This window comes from Anabrus simplex, chromosome 1 (genome assembly GCF_040414725.1).
Source record: "Anabrus simplex isolate iqAnaSimp1 chromosome 1, ASM4041472v1, whole genome shotgun sequence".
NCBI classification, from domain to species: Eukaryota; Metazoa; Arthropoda; class Insecta; order Orthoptera; family Tettigoniidae; genus Anabrus; species Anabrus simplex.
The window spans coordinates 862,126,376-862,145,899 of record NC_090265.1 but is presented as its reverse complement, the minus strand read 5'-3'; the positions used below and the strand labels follow the sequence as shown (position 1 = coordinate 862,145,899).

Below are 19,524 nucleotides of genomic sequence, written 5' to 3'. Positions count from 1 at the left end.
AGGAGATAAGGAAAAGGACAGGAATCTTGAAATTTCAAGACAGGATAGGAACAACAAAGCTAAAGTGGTATGGGCATATGATGAGAATGGGCGAAGAAAGATTGCCAGAAAAAGCTTTTGCAGAGAAGTTAACAGGAAGGAGACCACGCGGAAGACTCCGAAAGAGGTGGACAGATTCAGTGTGGGAGTGCATAGAGAAGAGGGGAAGAAACCCATAAGATGTACTTAAAAAAGGAGAAGAGTGGTGGAGAGACAGGCAGCGATGGAGGTCCTTGATTCACAACTCGACCTGGAAAGCTGGATACGGGAAATGAAGATGATGATGATAATAGACTAGCAGTAAAAAACAAACAGTTATTGGAAAGTGGTATTCTGGATTCAAGCTAACCTTAGTTAAAATAATGTACCGGTAGTTTACATTCATTGACCTCCTGTGGGTGGAGGGGACACAGATGAAGAATACACCCACAGTATCCCCTGCCTGTCGTAAGAGGCAAATAAAAGGGGCGACCAAGGGATGATGGATTTTGAACCATGGGATTTCCTGTGATTAATACCATCACGTGAGAAACACCATGGGTCGACTTTATGATTAGTACCACTATGTGAGGAACCCCATGGTACTGTGATTAGTATCATCGTGGGTGGATGATCACTATGGGTTTACAGTACCCGTGAACACCATGGGTTTAAGTTATGTGAGAAACACCACGATTCTCATCACTAAAAGAAGCGTGTTCCTCTTTGATTTTTTTCTTCTTTCATGTATACTCTTTTGTCGGTGTCATGTAATAATTACTATACACTGCTTTTAGCTGCATATGCATCTACCTGCATCCTCCACCTTCCTTTGTAATAAAGCATGCAACAACTTATTTGCATTCTCTTGACTGGAGGGCATGCGAATTGCCATCAATGGTAATGGCTCATAATGTCCTAGTTGAACATCTGTTACATTACTTGGTGCACTTGCTTCCTTCCCATGGAAAGAAAGGCCAAGATCACCATCTTCGTCCTACAATCGTGAGGTGGTTTTTAAAATATTAGTCCTTATATCTCTAATCTGTGGTCTTCTACCATTGCTTGCTGACAATTATGCCCTTTCACAATTTTGATCAATATTTTGATGACAGTTTTGTATTTGTGCTGCATTTTGGAAGTAATTTTGGATCATGAGAAAAGATTAGTAGTCCAGACAGGCTACAGCTTCGATTAGTTCTAATAATCAGTCAATCAGGGTCATCAATGATCTGCATTTAGGGCTGTTGCCCAGGTGGCAGATTGCCTATCAGTTGTTTACCTAGCTTTTTCCTAAATGTTTTCTAAGAACTTGGAAATTTATTGAACATTTCGATAGATAATGTATTCCAGCGTAACTTCATTGTAAATACAATTCATTAGTTTTGTTTTCATCCAGATATTCAATCTTTTTAAATAACTAGTAACATAAACGTATCATTGTTCCAAAATCACTGGGCGAGTTGGCCATGCAGTTATAGGCGCGCGGCTGTGAGCTTGCATCCGGGAGATAGAGGGTTCGAATCCCACTGTCGGCACCCCTGAAGATGGTTTTCCGTGGTTTCCCATTTTCACACCAGGCAAATGATGGGGCTATACCTTAATTAAGGCCACGGCTGCTTCCTTCCAACTCTTAGACCTTTCCTTTCCCATCATCGCCATAAGTCCTATCTGTGTCGGTGCAACGTAAAGCCACTAGCAAAACAAAAAGTTCCAAAATCTTAGTCAAAATTGCAGCATGTATAAAAGTTACTCTGGAGAGTTTTGCTTACTTTCGCATTTTATTGAATTCTGGTGGTGATACAGCCTGGAATTGCTGAACGGTTTAAATCAAAGAAAGGAAGAGACTTGTAAAAAAATATATTTGTGATATCATTCTTTAAAGCTGTCCAGTAGTGTAATTCCTCTCTTAGAATTATCTTAAATTATAATCTGAAAGGGAGAAGGACTTGACATCTTTGCTTGTGTTATTCTGAAGCCAAATAAGTTTTGCTACTTTGATTGGAAATGGAGAATAACAGACTTCTCTGCTTGTCTATGTGCCAAGTTGTCTAAAATATATTGCAGTGCCATGAATATCAAGATTTTGTGGCTAAAATTGAAAAAATCTTGTATTTTTCATCTTGAAGATTTCAACAAAATTAGAGACCAAAGTGTGATTCAGTGTGATTTAATTTGGAGTAACCTAAGTAATTTTTCTCTGTGAAGTTCATCAACCTTAGAAATTGAACTGGATATTGAATCATGTATTATAATAACATATAAGAAATGAATATCTATCTTTTTCTAACTCTTGGATGATAAACACCTGTTGTTATTATTATGTTCTAGTCTGGAGGGTCATACTTTATCCCAGAAGCTATCATGGCTTTTATCGGACAGGGAACATCTTCTTTCATGTTTTGAAAAGACTGCCTATCTATGCCAGGAGAAATATGGCGAGGCAACTCTCATTTGTTTGAGGGCTGTGGAACAAAATCAACCTTCTTTGCTCACAGAAATAGACCCATGTTTGGTAAGAACAATATTCTTCATTCTTTATTATAGACTGCATGAGATGGAATACCTTGAATGCACTTCACACTTTCTGATGGTTTCCTCCCAACCCCATACTTTTCGAAGTATGGTAATATCAGCATGAATTATGGTATAAAAATCACTCAGCTCCACAGATCGTAGTCAGTGATGAGACTAGGGTTGGTTGGTGTTTTTTCTTGATAACAGTTGCTCTGAAATGTTAAACTGTGTTCTTTGTGCCCCCACTTTATCCAGTAGTTTGTTCACATTGACTTGTTGTGTACTTCTATGGAAGTATGTTTCTCTTTTGCTTTGATAAAGCCTCTTCCCATTTTAGCTTTCCTTTCCTCATCCATCCTGTTGCATTTAAATGGAAAAAAAACCTTGTTATCAACATATGGCTGCTTTAAACCTAACCTGCTACTGCATCTTTCTTTGTTTTTCTATATAATGCTGTAATATATGCAGCAGACATACATGGATATATATCATAGAACACAGTATATATAGATTTTTATTACTGAGCTCTCTTGTGCTTGAAAGCTGAGGTCGGGAGTACAAAACTGAAACAGGCAGATCATCTCAAGTATTTAGGAAGTGTATTCTCCCAAGATAGTAATGTACTAAATTAAATTGGATCAAGGGGCAGCAAAGCTAGTGCTGTGAGTTGCTGCAACATCAGTCAGTTTTCAGACCAACTTTGCTGCATGGGAGTGATAGCTGGGTGGACTCAGGATATCTTATTCAAAAGTTGGAAGTAACAGACATGAAAGTAGCCAAAATGATATCTGGTACAGACAGGTAGGAATAATGGCAGTGGTATACTTGTTTGTTTGTTTGTTTGTTTGTTTGTTTGTTTGTTTGTTTGTTTGTTTGTTTGTTTGTTTGTTTGTTTGTTTGTTTGTTTGTTCAACTGTTGTCCCATTTCTCTATGGATGGGAAATGAGGTGAGATGAATCCGTCGTGGTGGATTTTTATGATCGGATGCCCTTGCTGACGTCAACCTCACCAGAGGAGTTAATGAGTTGAAATGAATGACGTGATGTATGATAGTAGGAAGGTAGAGGGTGAAACCTGGTGCCGGGACATAGCCTACTCCTGACGAATAGCACCAAGGGGTCTGCTCAAGGCTTAACGTCTCCACCCGACGGACGAATTGCCATCAACAGTGTCATATGCCCTCATTTCATATGAGCACTGCAGAGAGATTTGGAATTTAATCCAGACATCTGGCACACAATCTAGTGATTAGATATTGTATACCACCACCTCTTCTACCCTGCCAGCCAACATTCTGATGGCGAAATTTTTTCGACCAGCAGGACTCGAAATGGCTAACCATGGTGTCAGACAGTTTAGACTTCAACATCTTAATGATCATGGCCGCCAGGTGGGCTAAGGAGATACTTGAAATGAGAAAATAAAGGCTAAGTTAGGAATGAAATCATAGAATGAAGCTGCGCATATAAACTGGCTTTGGTGGTGGGGTGATGTAAGATGCATGGAGAATGATAAGGTGCCTAAGGGAATAATGGTCTTGGCCGTTGAGAGTAAGAGAAGCAGAGGGAGACCAAAGGTTACAATGGTTGAACTCTGTTTTTAATGATTTGGAGATAAGGGTTGTGGATTACTTTTTATTTCAAAATATTCATGCAGCACATACAGGTTGTCTTGATGACAAGAGTACCAAATATAAATATATTACTATGTTACTAAACCATTATGGAGCAGTGTTCTTAAGGTCCACAAGTATGGTTCCTAAAATAATATATCAATGTTACCTTTGTATGCAATTTAAACAACTGATGTAATAAAGTCTTTGGTAAGGCTGAATCTTGTGCTGAAATCGGTGAAGAATTAAGGGATAGTTCCTCTCACTCCTATCATTAAACCAGTGATAGTCATAGATTTCAGATGAAATATTTCTTTCAAATATTTAATGGTAGGTTCATACATACATCTTTTTTCTGCATCAACACTTGGTAATTGTGGGTCTCGAATCTGATGGTGGGGTCTATAATGTATCCCCGGGGAGAATGTGGGTGAAAAGCAATGATATCACTCCATCTATTGTTGCCATAGAAAGATGATGCACCTCTTCATACACGTTTTTTTTCTTCAATGCATTGGCGATGTATGATCTGGCTGTGGAGTTCCATAAATATTCACCATGTGGACAGGCTCCCAAAACATGGGCAGGTGTTGCATTCTTGCTGACAGAGGTTGCATTCTGGGATCTGTCTGTTATACGACACATTCGCGGTCATTTTAATGCCTTTTCTCCATTCACTGCATGATAATCCCTTAGTGTCCTCAGATCCATTGTTGGCTGGAGTGTACTGCTTAAATAGGAGTACCCTCAGCTCTTTCTTATTCCAGTTCTCAAAAGACTAATCGTAACACTTGATGTACCTTGCACATGTTTATATGGCTGCTTTGGTTATGAATCACTGCATTTTCTGTCACAGAGAGTTGCAAATAGAGGATAGTGAAGGCACATTGTTTATTCACAGAAGCTTAGAGACTGAAAGTTGAAAGGCTTACCAGTCTCACTATAACAAAGATGTTTGTGATTCAAGCCTACATTGTCATCTAGAAACTGTTTGTCTAAATGTGGCACTGATATGCAAAAATACTTGAAGTAGCATTGGGATAGTGTTCTTTGAAGTAAAATATTGAGAAAGGAAGAAAAGTAATTTGATTTGACTTGACTTGACTTGATTTGAAATAATATTTGAATAATGTTCTTTGAAGTTAAATATTGAAAAGTGGTTTGATCTGCATTATTGCAAATAAATAAAAATTGTTCAATTTATGATATTCAAGGTCAGTTTTTAAATTGGTGTATAATTTATATTTTCTATTGAAAGACTCTTGTAGCCCTCCTGGTGGCCATGATCGTTAAGGCGCTGAAGTCTAAAATGGTCTGACACCGAGGTTAGCTGTTTCGAGCCCCGTTGGTCAAAAAAATGATGCTGTTGATGGTGATTCGTCCATCGGATGGAGACGTTAAGCCTTGAGCAGACCCCTTGGTGCTATTCAACAGGAGTAGGCTATGTGCTGGCACCGGGTTTCACCCTCTCCCTACTACCATATATCACATCATTCATTTCATCTCATTAACTTCTTTGATGAGGTTGACGTCAAGAAGGGCATCCGGTCATAAAAACCCGCCACAACAGATTCATCTCGCTTCATACTCGACCCCGTAGGGACACGGGACAAGGGTTGGACAAATAAACATTGAAAGTCTCTCTTGTTTTTAAATATTTTAACAGTTTAATTTTCAAGAAAATCTTATTTTTTTTACAGCATTTATTTTGTGTAATAACTTCATTTGCTACCTATTCCTATGACAGAATGGCCCCTTTTGAGTGATGATTTTCATTTTTAATTTTTAAAAAATAATATATTAAGCCATCTCTTTTCAGTTTTGACTGCTGGCCGGAAGCGCTGGCCTTCTGACCCCTATTTTGTAGGTTTGATCTTGGCTCAGTCTGGCGGTATTTGAAGATGCTCAAATACGTCAGCCTCGTGTCAGTAGATTTACTGGCACGTAAAAGAACTCCTGTGGGACAAAATTCCAGCATCTTGGCATCTCCAAAAACTGGCAAACTTAGTCGGTGGAATATACAACAAGCAATAACATAATTTATTATCTAAGTGCAACCAGTATTCGGGAGATAGTAGGTTCGAAACCCACTGTCGGCAGCCCTGAAAATGGTTTTCCGTGGTTTCCCATTCTCACACCAGGCAAATGCTGGGGCTGTACCTTAATTAAGGCCACGGCTGCTTCCTTCCCACTCCTAGTCCTTCCCTGTCCCATCGTCGCCATATGACCTATGGTGCGACGTAAAGCAACTAGCCAAAATTTATTATCAGTTTCGACTCTGTTAATTTATAACTGTTACATTCTTCAGTCTGCCAAAACTAATTTTGAGTAATAAATTTATAAACTGTCTGCTTCTGTGGTGTCTTGGTTAGCGTGATTAGTTGCCACCCCCAGGAGCCCAGGTTCAGCTCCTGGCTCTGCCACGAACTTTGAAAAGTGATGCGAGGATAGCTGGAACAAGGTTCACTCAGCCTCGGAAGGTCAACTGAATAGAGGTGGTTCGATTCCTACCTCAGCCATCCTCGAAGTGGTTTTACGTGGTTTCCCACTTCTCCTCCAGGCAAATGCCAGGATGGTACAGTAATATCACGGCCGCTTCCTTCCCTCTTTCTTGTCTATCCCTTCCAATCTTCCCATCCCTCACCACACACAAGGCCCCTGTTCAGCATAACAGGTAAGGCCGCCTGGACAAGGTACTGGCCCTCCTTGCCAGTTGTATCCCCCGACACAGTCTCATGCTCCAGGACACTGAGCTTGAGGCAGTAGAGGTGGGATCCCTCGCTGAGTCAGAGGGGAAAAACCAACCTTGGAGGGTAAACGAATTAAGAAAGAAATTTATAAACTACCTGAAAAGGACAACGTATCGTACCAGTATTATACTTGATAAAAAAATAACTTAATTAAAATAGAATGACATGTTGTTTTTTTATTTTTTATTTAAAAAAGTATAAACATTTATGTTTATTTCAGTTTAAATACTTAGGAACTTTAAATCTGGAGCTTATCTTAATGATGTCGTATATTCTCAGAATTCAGAATGTGTGGTGTTGAAAAAATCTGTTGCTCTGTCAATGGTGCAAGTCCAGCTGGCTAGTAAACCCAGTTATCATTTATCTATCAAAATAATGTCTTACAAGGCATTAATTGAGTTGTTTTATTTTCAAGTATAATTCTGTTACGATATATATTTTTTTCAGGTTGTTTATAAATTTATTACTCAAAATTAGTTTTGGCAGACTGAAGAGCCTAACAGTAATGATGACTTTCTGTTTTTTATGCCAGTGGTATAAAAGATAAACATAAATTTGTTTGACACTTTCCTGGGTTTTTGGTAATGTACGTGTCCTCACATTCTTTGAAATGGCACAGCTCTTTTCAGGCACACTCCAAACCTCTTCATATTAGACTTACGATCATCCCCTATATCATATTTGCTGTCCTCCCAGATTGTGCTGTTTCTCTTTCAGTTAAGCTTCAGTGACAGCTGAATAAAAGATGATGTTAAACGAATCTGTGTTCGATGCTTACTAAGTACAAAAATGTTTTATGAACCTTATGAACTTGTGTACCAAAAGACCAATACAAAGCCATACACACTCACGCTCAATCTCTGTCTCATTAGTTTATTTACCTAGTAAACAGCAAGTAAATTAGGGAAAAAGAAGTAACTATCTTCCGCATGTACATTAAATTCATCTCTGGCAAAGGAATTAAAATATAAATGAAATGGAGTCATAAACACTGATGTAAGAAAGCTAACAGGAATAATATATATATAGTATAGGAAACCGGTGGAAAGCTGCAACTTTTGTGTAAGTATAACCTGTTGAACACAAGATACAAATTTATGAAACATACTACATACCTGAGATAGAAAACAGTTTATTACTAAGTAATAGAAGTAAATGTTTAGTTCTATAAGAACATCCTTAGATTCATTTATGATCACTTATTTGCATGTATGGATATGTACTTGTGTATAAAGTACCTTAATAAAAGCAAAAATACTTCATGAATTAATCTCAGTGCAGTCTAGCTGCTGTAGTCCATTTCTCATTTTGTTCAGCACTATCTGACACTTTGACCAAAGATATTGTGCACAAATAAATTATTACAAACTGCCCATCATGATGATCAGTGGACTTGTATAAATGCCTGGATAGAAAAAAACACTCATTGAACAAAAATTTTACAGTCATTTAAGTGCGGCCAGTATTCAGTATTTGGGAGATAGTTGGTTTGAATCCCACTGTCGGCACCCCTGATGATGGTTTTCCGTAGTTCCCCAGTTTCACATCAGGCAAATGCTGGGAATCTACCGTAATTAAGGGCATGGCCACTTCCTTCCCACTCCTAGCAGTTTCCTGCCCCATTGTTGCCATAGGAACCATCTTTGTCAGTGCGACATAAAGCAATTTGTAATAAATTTTTTTTTTAAAAAAACCACACACACACACACACACCACCAACCAGAACTGAATTGCTGATGAGATTCATTGCCATAAACCTTGCCTGAAACATGAGCTTGCAGGGCGAGTTGGCTGTGTGGTTTGGGGCATACAGCTGTGAGCTTGCGTCCGGGAGATAGTGGGTTCGAACCCCATTGTCGGCAGCCCTGAAGATGGTTTTCCGTGGTTTCTCATTTTTACACCAGGCAAATGCTGGGGCTGTACCTTAATTAAGCCCATGGCAACTTCCTTCCCAGTCCTAGTCCTTTCCTATACCATTGTCGCTATAAGGCCTATCTGTGTAGGTGCGATGTAAAGCAAATAGCAAGCAAACATAAGCTTCAATGAATTGCCAATGTCAAACTCCTAATCTTGGTATTGTAACTTTTAACTGGGTATTGGTTACCTCAATTCAAAGGAGATTCAGAACTATTAATTTTGTATATAATTATTTTTTTCTTTGTTGCAGTACCTATCTTCATGGAATCCCAAACCCTTCCACAAGAGCCACCGACGATGTTCATCTTTTCCTGAGACGCAGTATAGTGCATGGCATATGATTCGAAATAGAGGAGTACGTTTTGAGAAGCAACCATCTGAGGACTCGCATCTCCTTTCAGCTACAGCATGTAGCACTGTTGACAACACCCCTGCTGGTGATGGCAGAATGGTTACTTTAAATGGCAGCAAAGACTTCGGTGATAGTAGTAATGTAGTAGATAAGCCTGTGAATTCTGTTAACAGTGGTAGCTCAAACAACTTGACTGAAGGTGAAAAATTACCAAGTTCTAGTGTTAGTGATACTAGTTGTCATTTATTATCTGAAGGAAAATTGACTGACACGCTGAGTAATCATGCGAATATTACATTAAAATGTGACAAACAGGTAGAATGTGTCGCTGCAAGTTCTAATCAAGTGAACGTGAATGACATAGTTGTTTCTGTTGGTGATGTAGACACAGGAAAGATGATAGAGCAGGATAACGAGAGTTTATGCGAAGAAGCTATGGATTGCACTGTTCTTTGTGATAGAGTTGAAGAGAAAAGTGTTAATGTTGAAAGTGAATGTAGGGAAAAAATAAAACCGTTAAGACAATGCAAGAGTTTACCTAGTATACTGAGATTGTGTAGCACAAGTGAAGATGTGGCAGCTCGTAGTTCTGGTAGTAAAACCTTGCCTTCGTCCCCAATTAAGTGCCCATCTCATTCACATAGCACAGTCTTCTCTTCTTCAGAACCCTCCACATCCCTGTCTGAAACAATTCCATCACCTCCAAGCTCAAAACTTTCTCCTAGTATACTAAAAATAGATTATATGTTGGAAAGTCACTCTGATGTGGACCATGGACATGTTGGTAGGGACTGGAGACCTGTTCCTATTAGATTTACATCTAAAAATGCTACAAACATAAAACCAGCCACAGTGGAAGATACTCATGTGAATAGTAATGTTCCTGTTAAACGAACTACTACTATGAATAGTAGTGGTAGTTCTGATACCTTAAACTTGGATGTTGGCAAATCAAATGATGAGAAAACAAGCCACCCTAAAGAGATTTCTAAACCTAACATACGCCCAAATGAACTGAAACTCTGGAATGTGGAGGATGAGGATGGAAAACGAAGAAAGAAAAAGAATGGTGTGATAGGCTCTGCTCCGGAGTATGCAGAAGAGTGGTTGAGTGGTGGTAACATTGTGTTGGGACACAGGCCACTCAAGAAGAGCTTCATAGAAGATGGAGGAAGTAGTGTTCTTCCAATGGCTACAGGCTTTTTTCCACGACCACTTCAGGGACAGTCACTCACTAGCTTTCTTTCATCTGGCCAGTTTGCTAGACCGTCTGCAGAGTTGGATCGTGAAAACGCACACTTTAGTATTTCAGAAGCAATGATTGCTGCTATTGAACAGGTAATTATCAAGTGGACAATAGCTTAATATTTTCTTTCTTTTCTTTCTTAGACTTCTTGCCTCTTCTTCTCATTGGTTCTATTATGCCAGGTCTTAATTAATTCTTCTTAGTATTTTTCCCATGCTGCTGGATTCTCTTCTCTACATGCTGTTCTCCACTTGTGCCTGTTGAAGGCAATTAGGGGACACATTGATTGGTATCATGTCCTCTCTCAGCTGATCCTGCCATCATTTCTTGAGTCTTCCATAGTTTCCTTCCTGTTGAAGGTATAAGGCTATTTTGGCCACAAACTGCTCATTGCTGTGCAAAACATGACCATACCAACACAGATGGGTTTCTTGCATCTTGTCCTTTGTGGGTGCCACTCCTATGACTCATCATACATCATTGTTTCCAACATAGTCCAGGTGGGGGATCAAGTGCCCTTTGGAAGATATGCATCTTCATGACAAGTAGGGTGTTTTCATGTTTCATGGAGGCTAATCAGCATTCATTTTGTAAACAGAAACTATGCATAGTGCATTTTTGAAGATCTTGGCCCTCAGGTGTGCAGGCATCCAGACATTCTGTGCTTGCACAGAACACGAATGATGTGCTTCCATTTCAGATAGGTAGAGCCCTGCATGGATATACAACATAATATCCACATCCGTACTTCCTTCATCCGCATCCGCAAAATGGTTATCCACAGATAATTTAAATATCTAACTACAGTATATTACACCCAAGGCACTGAAACATATAGATCTGTTAACATAATACAATCGACCTGGCACCAGAACCCCTACAGTCGCAGGTTTTTGAGGGATTTCCTCTTGCAATAACTACAGACATATTTACCTTTGTTCCTTCCTTCCATTAATTGCCGGCAGGAGCTAGTTAGGCTTACGTCAGATTTACGGCTTTATGGTTTCAAGGCTCTTTCTATATCACTATTCTCCCATACCAATGTCAAGGGTCACCTAACCACAACCAAAAACAAGAGTATACCTGAGTGAAAATCAATAAACGTAATTATTTAGAAATTATCAGCAAAATTATTCGCACTGCTATACAGTTTGTATCCACCAAGACACTTACTTTGCAGATATCCGCATTCGTGCAGGACTCTACAGATAGGCTGCATTAACATGTGTTGGAGTAAGATAAACATAGCCTGATATAATTGTGATTTCTACTTAACCACCCAACAAACCTCGACATCGGCAACCTAGTCATTGGCCCCAGCTAAGCCAGGGGCAGGCATCCTGAAACAGAGTTAACTTGCAGTAGGGTGGCAAGTTCATTTCCGTTCGATCTTTACTTGAAGAGGTGATTATAGTGACCTTTCTTATCATAGAATACCATTGTCTTTGACTTTTTCTGCAGCTCCTCCTGTTTCGTGAATGCCTGCTTGCTCAGTTGTTCGCTCACTCACTTACTGACTACATGCCACACTAAACAACGTGTATGAAGAACATTCAGTGCAGTAGTTGTAGTAATGGTAGTTATGATGGATTTTGGGTCTAGTTATGTTAGCAAGAGATCAAGCAAGTGGTTATGCGTTTTGGGTCACAGCTATCAGCTTGCATTTGGGAGATAGTGGGTTTGAACCCCACTGTCGACAGCCCTGAAGATCGTTCCCTATTTTCACACTAGGCCAATGCTTGGGCTTTACCTTAATTAAGACCACAGTCGCTTCCTATCCTATCCCATCGTCGCCACAAGACCTGTATGTGACAGTGCGACATAAAGCAAATTGTTAAAAACATTAGCAAGAGTACAGATTGCTTTGTTGTTCAGTCCACCTGGTGGCCATGATCGTTAAGACATTAAGTCTTCCAAGTCTTTGTGGTCTGGCACCATGGTTAGCCCATTTTAGACCAATTGGTGGGAAAAAAGAAAAAACATAATCGGAATGTTGGCCTGAGGGTTAGGAGAAGTGGTAGTTAAAAGCCTCTCTTCAGTGCTCGTGTAGAGTGAAGGGAGATGATAACAGTGTTGATGGCAATTTGTCTATCTGATGGAGATGTTAAGCCTTGAGCAGTCCCCTTGGTGTTGATGGACAGGAGTAGGCTACATGCCATCACTTGATTATGCTCTCTCCCTACATCATCATCATCATCCACTACATAACATATAATAAGCAATCATCACATTAGACACAGAAACACACATACTTGCCTAATGATCTTCCCATCTGAGGCAAGGAGTAACTACCAAAAATGGTGTGGTACTCGCAAATAGAGTTTGCAAATCACCCATCACAGTCACTGGACTCACCTTCAAGAGCATGGGCATTTGAACAGTAATTTGTTGTTCATATGAATGAATCCTTAATTTTTTTTGTGGGAAGGAAAATGGGAATTTGTGAAAAAACATTCTTCTCTAAGGATTTCTATTCTTATGCAAGGGGAAGTAGTGTCTTTGAGTGCTGTCTGTTGTATTATTCCTTTAGATTAGATTTCTTTCCTGACATCTTGGGTGTAATTGTGCAAGGTATTTCTCTCATTTGGCAGGGGAGCAACATGTTTTTTTAGAGTTCCACATATGTGTTGTGTTTTATCCACAGATCCATAGAGGACCTTAACATGGCAATAATGTACAATATACATGTTTACTTGATTTATATGATCTCTTATAGAACATACTCTCTGTTAATATATTTGTTTGAATTTGCTGAATCGTTCTACAATATTACTTTGTATCAAAACATACATTGGGTAAGATTTTCATCCTTTGGATGAAACAGTTCTTCTTGTAGTGTGTTGTATACAAAGGTCTTCAGTTCCTAAGACAGGATTTTTTTTTACAGCCTCATTGGACCACGTTTATTTAGGTTACGTATGTATTCTTGCCCACATGTCCTTCATTCTCTTAATGTGAGTGTTTCTTCTGTCCTTTGATTAGGGAAGGTGTTTCGCTGGTTTGAACTCATCCTCAGGTACCCTCCAATCCTGAACTTTGTTTTTAAAGATGTGTCTATCTAGGACATCTTGTTCCATTATCCCACTCAGCCTCGAATCTTCAGCCACTCTATGGTGCCATCTGGGTTTACCTTTGAGATTCCAAACTTGTGTTGGGATCTGTTTCGTCAATCTGCTGTGTGTATTTTCTATTAACCTGTTTTACAAAATGTGCCGTCATGAAGAAATTAAGGCTATGGCTAGACAGGTGTTTTTAAACGTAACATTCATTTGTTAAAGAACCAAGAAATATGTATAGACTCGTGCAATATACCATGGCTAAAGACTGAAAGTTACCATGCAATAGTGACATACAAGGCCTTCCTCAAAGTCAAAATGCCCACAAATGGATCATGGCCCACAGTCTTCCAGTAAAGAATGCAATTTTCAGTGGCTACACGTACATTAAGTAACGTAGTGTTTGAGTGATCAGGTCGATTGCCAGTTATTTAACATATCCTCCACTTTCTCTGCCGTTGTTATTCATGTCATCATTTGACAACCAGTAATGAAACACTTGCTGTTGATGTAATGCTTAATTCTGTAATGACATTTAAAAACACTTTATTTCTTAAAAACCGAGCTCGATAGCTGCAGTCGCTTAAGTGCGGCCAGTATCCAGTATTTGGGAGATAGTAGGTTCGAACCCCACTGTCGGCAGCCGTGAAAATGGTTTTCCGTGGTTTCCCATTTTCACACCAGGCAAATGCTGGGGCTGTACCTTAATTAAGGCCACGGCCGCTTCCTTCCCACTCCTAGCCCTTTCCTGTCCCATCGTCGCCGTAAGACCTATCTGTGTCGGTGCGACGTAAAACAACTAGCAAAAAAAAAAATATATTTCTTAAAAAATGCATGATGGTCTACAACAAAGGCAGCTACTTAAAAAATACATTGTGCAACAGTCTTTTTGCATCATTTAATGCATAGATAACTGCTTTATTTAACATACAGTCTAGCCAGGTTGAAGAGAATAAAATGTTACGTTCATTTCTCAAAAAAAATATTATTACGTTTAACAATACCTGTCTAGCCACAGCCCTATTGCTTCAATGGTCAATCGTCAGTCTGTACACAGCAACTGAGTAGCGCAAGAGGCAACACTGCAGTTGTAAAACCGCTTGGCTAGGAGAGTTTTGCATAATGTAGGTGTAGGCACGGTGCATGCATTGCTAGTATGCTAGTAGCAAGCCTGTCTCTGTGCTAATTATTTTTACATACGTAAGTGAATAGTGGTTAGTGATGCATAAGGAAAATAGGTGCTAGAAAGCAGAGTTTAACCTATTTCAGGCCAAGGTTAGAAATAATTACAAAATACATGCTTTTTGTTACTATCCATTTATTTAAGGGTCATTTATTGCAAATACAAAGAAATTTCAAAAATAATTGAGAGTGTGTACAGTAGTATCTACAGCATGGGTCATTTTTGACCCCAGCATTCAATTTGACTTCCAAAGCACTGAGACAAACTTTCTTGATAATTTGTCTCTATACAAGAAGAAAAATAATAGTGATATGTTTGCATTGTATCCTAACTGGAATTAATTTCAAAAACTGCTGGGCTGAGTGGCTCAGATGGTTGAAGTGCTGGGCTTCTGACCCCAACTTGGCAGGTTCGATCCTGGCTCAGTTCGGTAGCATTTGAAGGTGCTCAAATACGTCAGCCTCGTGTTGGTAGATTTAACGGCATGTAAAAGAACTCCTGTGGGACTAAATTATGGCACCCTGGCATCTCCAAAAACCATAAAAAATTAGTTAGTGGGACATAAATCAAAATATTATTATTATTATTATTATTATTATTATTATTATTATTATTATTATTATTATTATTATTATTATTATTAAGGGGGATATTAAAGAACTACAAATAACAATAGACAATCTCAAAAACAAAACAAAAAATTAAGATACTTAATGACACACACACACACCAGGCTACAGACCAAGATCAATAAAAGGTCTAATGAGAGGGTATTTTCAACAAAACAAAGGAGGCAGCATCTCTCAGAATGAAAAAGTATTGAGCTGATAGGAAGTCAAGAAATCCTTTGTATAATTGACTAGAGTGGTCCAATGTAGGCCATAAAATATAAAATAAATAGAATAGTAATAATAATAATTTTTATTATTTCAAAACTCTTGTCTTCCAGTAACCTCAAAATAGGTTTTATACAGCACTTCCGAAAGTCTACATGCTTAGGACCATTTCTTGAAAATAAGTATATGCATTCTGGAATGCCTCTTTTGTATTAGTGAGTGATCATTACTGTGGAAAAATAACATTGTATGAGAGAAATAAAATTCAAGCACTATGGGTCGTATATGACTTTTGTGTAGAGTAATCTCATGTACACTACTGGTGTAAATTAAAAAAAAGGGAGAAAATTCAGGCCAATATGCAGAAATTGAGAAAAGAACTGTTGAAATTTGTAACTGGATTACAAAATGACTATTCAGTTTTGCATGAAATACTACCGTTAAAGGTTTTGAAGATCGAGACAAAATCATTGTAGGAATCTTGCAGTTAAAAGCAAGCAAAGAATGGCTGTATAGGTTCATGAAGTGGAATAACATTTCTATTCGAAGGACATCTGTATAATACCAATATAAATGGTCCGTTATTGGACATCATAAATTTTCCAGCTTACTCATTCCTGGTTGCCAGCGTTTCGCCCCCCATGTGCTAGGTTGGGCTCATCAGTTCGTAACTAGCACACCTACCAAGACGCTGGCCAGTGCATACTGTGGAGGCCACTGCGTAGGCTAATTGTAGCCACCGGCAGTGCCAATGCACTTTGAGAGACTTTGTCTCATTATCCAATAACGGACCATTTATATTGGTATTATAAATTTACTCATTCGGAAAAAATATTTCAGATTTCCTATGGGAATCATCATCTATATCATCTGATGGCCAAGCAGGTATCAATTTTTGATAATGAGACAAAGTCTCTCATAGTGCATTGGCATTGCCAGTGGCTACAATTAGCCTACGCTGTGGCATCCACAGTATGCACTGGCCAGCATCTTGGTAGGTGTGCTAGTTACGAACTGATGAGTTTGATGCAAGTTTGATTTTCAAAATGAAAGTCATGCATGATTGGTTTAGATGCCATGTAATGCTGTTGGTGCTGTGGCTTGGTGTTCGAGAGTGATAGTACTCCAAACTTGCTTTGTTTTCAATAGATTAATTGTAACTGGGAGGAATTGTGTATGTTTCAAAGTGGGTCATGATTAGTAATCTGTGTTCATAACATATCGTCATTGCAATTGAAAGGCAAAATTCTGACTCTCAGCATGTACATGAGTAAGAAAGAATTCTTTGATATATTTATCAACTATATTGAACCTTACATGAATGACAGAACCTTTCCATCCAGAGTCCTAAGCTGAAATATTTTACATAGGAGGTTTTTGTAGAAGCAAATGTTATCTTATGTCTATTCATTGAAAACATTGTGCTATTATTCATGATAAAGGCTAGAGTGTCACTTCTATAATTGTCAGCTAGAATAGCCTTTAGTCTTTTACCGTAGATAAGCAAAGCATTGTGTTTTGAGGAAAATTCAAACAGAAACGCATTTTAGTATTGTATTATACCTAATACGATTAAGACTGTATTGGGATTATATTTGTCTTCTCTTCTGCAGAATTAATGTAAGCGTTTAAGTGTGGAAGTTTGTATAACTTTAAGCGCTTCTATGGCAGAGTAGCTTTCCAGGATACTCCTGTGTAAACTTTTTCATAAGCAGATAATCCAGGTGATTCAGGTGAAATTCATGCTGTTCTTGCTAGTCAAGTGATGAACAAGATTAGATAAAACCAGCTATCACTTCTGTGTCTGTTGAGAGCTGAAATTACCACGTTTCATTTTTGTTTTGAGTACTGGTATTCTGTCTGTTATTAACTCTTTCGCTGCGCTATTTTTAAGCAGAACACTTACAGAAAAATGTAATTTTTTTCGTATTTTCCAAATGAACTGAAACTTTTTTTTTAAAGGTTAGTGACATTCAACACCAATTGCACCATTTTTAATTTTGGCAAACTAGCAGTGACATTTGACCTTGAAACACACATTATTGTGATACATCTCTGATCATGGAACTGGACACATTGCAGGCTGTCCTGGGCAATTCTTACAAAAAGATACTGTCTGTTTTCTCTTGCACAGTCCCTGTCCTTTATTTGAACATTTTGCTGTTAATTTGGAACAAACAACACAATTAGGTTTGTGACTTGTCCTGCTGCTCCCCATGAAAATGCCTCTCCGTCAGGCACGCTTGAGGTATATAATCAGAAGGTCTTCGTTTCACTGGTGGACTGTGCTGATACTCTCGTGGAAGTCCCATTATCACAGAATTTCTGAAGTCAGGAGCACTAATTGCCCTTTTTTTGAAGCTTATTATACAATATTCTTCTGTTCATTTCTGCAGTTTCGATGTCATCACTAATATCCCGCAAGTCCGATACAAAATGATCTTCCTCGTTGGCACTTTCTTCCAAACAATTACTATGCACATCATCACTTGTTTCATTGTCCAAATTTACTGAACAGTCTAAATCGGAATCGGCCACTAAAAGATTGAAGATTTCTTCACTATCATTACTAATGTTCCACGTGCTCATAGCTGTTGAATGAAGCCTGCTATCAGCCAGACAGCTGACAGGAATGTTGGCGGGCGGGCGGGTGAAAGATAACAAATAAATATAGGTCCAGTATTTGTGGCAAAGTTTTCAAACAATGCTTAGTACATAGTCAATACATGACTATAGATGTTTGTATTATTAAATGAGCCTTTATTAAAGAAGCATGCGGAAACTATAGCAGGAAAGTACCAAGTCGACAAATGTCGATTACCGCAGCAATTGCAGAGTTAATATTGTCATTATGAAGAGTTACTAATCATTAGTAAATTTATTTATAATTGCATTCCATATAAAGTTTATTTTCATCAGTTTGATTTGGCTCTACAGGTGAAGTGCAACCGGCAGTTACGAGTTGCTGAAGAAAGAGGTGAGGTTGGGGATGAAAGTGATGAAGAAATAAACCACTTGAAGCAAAGGATCCGCCTGAGACGGCGCCAGCGGCAACAGGAGAAACAGAATCATTTGTGGGGTGTGTCGCTGCTCAGCGATGGGAAGACTGATAGTAAGTAGTTTGTATTAATTAGGGATCAAAGGGTTTTACCAATGCATATCTTTTAAGGTGGCCCAGATTTTCTCTTTGTTATTTCTGTATTTTCTATGAAATGATCTCTATTGAAGTCAATTTAATGAGTTTGTTACTCCTCCTCAACCTCATAAAGGAAACAAAAGTTTACTTTTATTTGTTCATTTTCCATTACGTACGAAGGCGGATCAAATATAAACGGGAATTTGAATGTACCGCTGCTGTTAGTAATAATTCTGAGGTGGGGCTTTGCCAGGATGTTAGTAGGGGTATCTGGAGAAGGGTTTTGCATGCGCGAACAATGGTGGAGAGCTGGGCTGCTTCAGTACGCCATGAGTGAGCAAGAGGTGCACACGTCTGTTGCGCAACACATCATTATCAAATTTCTTGCAAAAGAGGGCACCAAACCTTCCAACATTTTGAGATGGCTCCACACACAGTTTGGGGAAGAAACACTTTCACAGACTCGAGTGTATGAGTGGGCTAAAAAATTTGTGGCAGTAAGAGAAGCTGTGGAAAATAAACCTTATGAAGGAGACTGTGGACAAGCACCACTGCACACAACACAACATTCATGACATTATTGGTGAAAATCAGTGAATAAAAATTTTGCAAGGTATAGAGGTATAGAACTAAATGAGGCCACAACACTAGTTGCAAATCGAGGATTGTGGCGACGTTTAGTAAATTCACAGAGTCTTGCAGACTGAACGCTGAAAGGCATAACAGTCTATAATAATAATGTATGTATGTATGTTTTAGCTGTAGGAATAAGTTACGGAAGTGTTCAAACCATCATCCAAGATGAACTCATTTTCAGAAAATTGTCTGTCAGGTGGGTTCCTAGTCTCCTCAATCAGGAACAAAAAATTTTATGCCAGGAAGTTTGTCAGAGACTCCTATG

At 38.7% G+C, this 19,524-nt stretch overlaps 1 protein-coding gene across 1 annotated transcript in view; it reads left to right on the top strand.

Moving 5' to 3' along the window:
- Rubicon (run domain Beclin-1-interacting and cysteine-rich domain-containing protein rubicon) overlaps positions 1–19,524 on the top strand; it is a 178,532-nt gene that overhangs the window by 35,863 nt on the left and 123,145 nt on the right. The window contains exons 4-6 of the mRNA XM_067136464.2: positions 2,350–2,533; positions 9,065–10,504; positions 18,425–18,599. Coding sequence (XP_066992565.2) covers positions 2,350–2,533; positions 9,065–10,504; positions 18,425–18,599 — 1,799 coding nt within the window. The remainder of the gene's footprint in view (positions 1–2,349; positions 2,534–9,064; positions 10,505–18,424; positions 18,600–19,524) is intronic.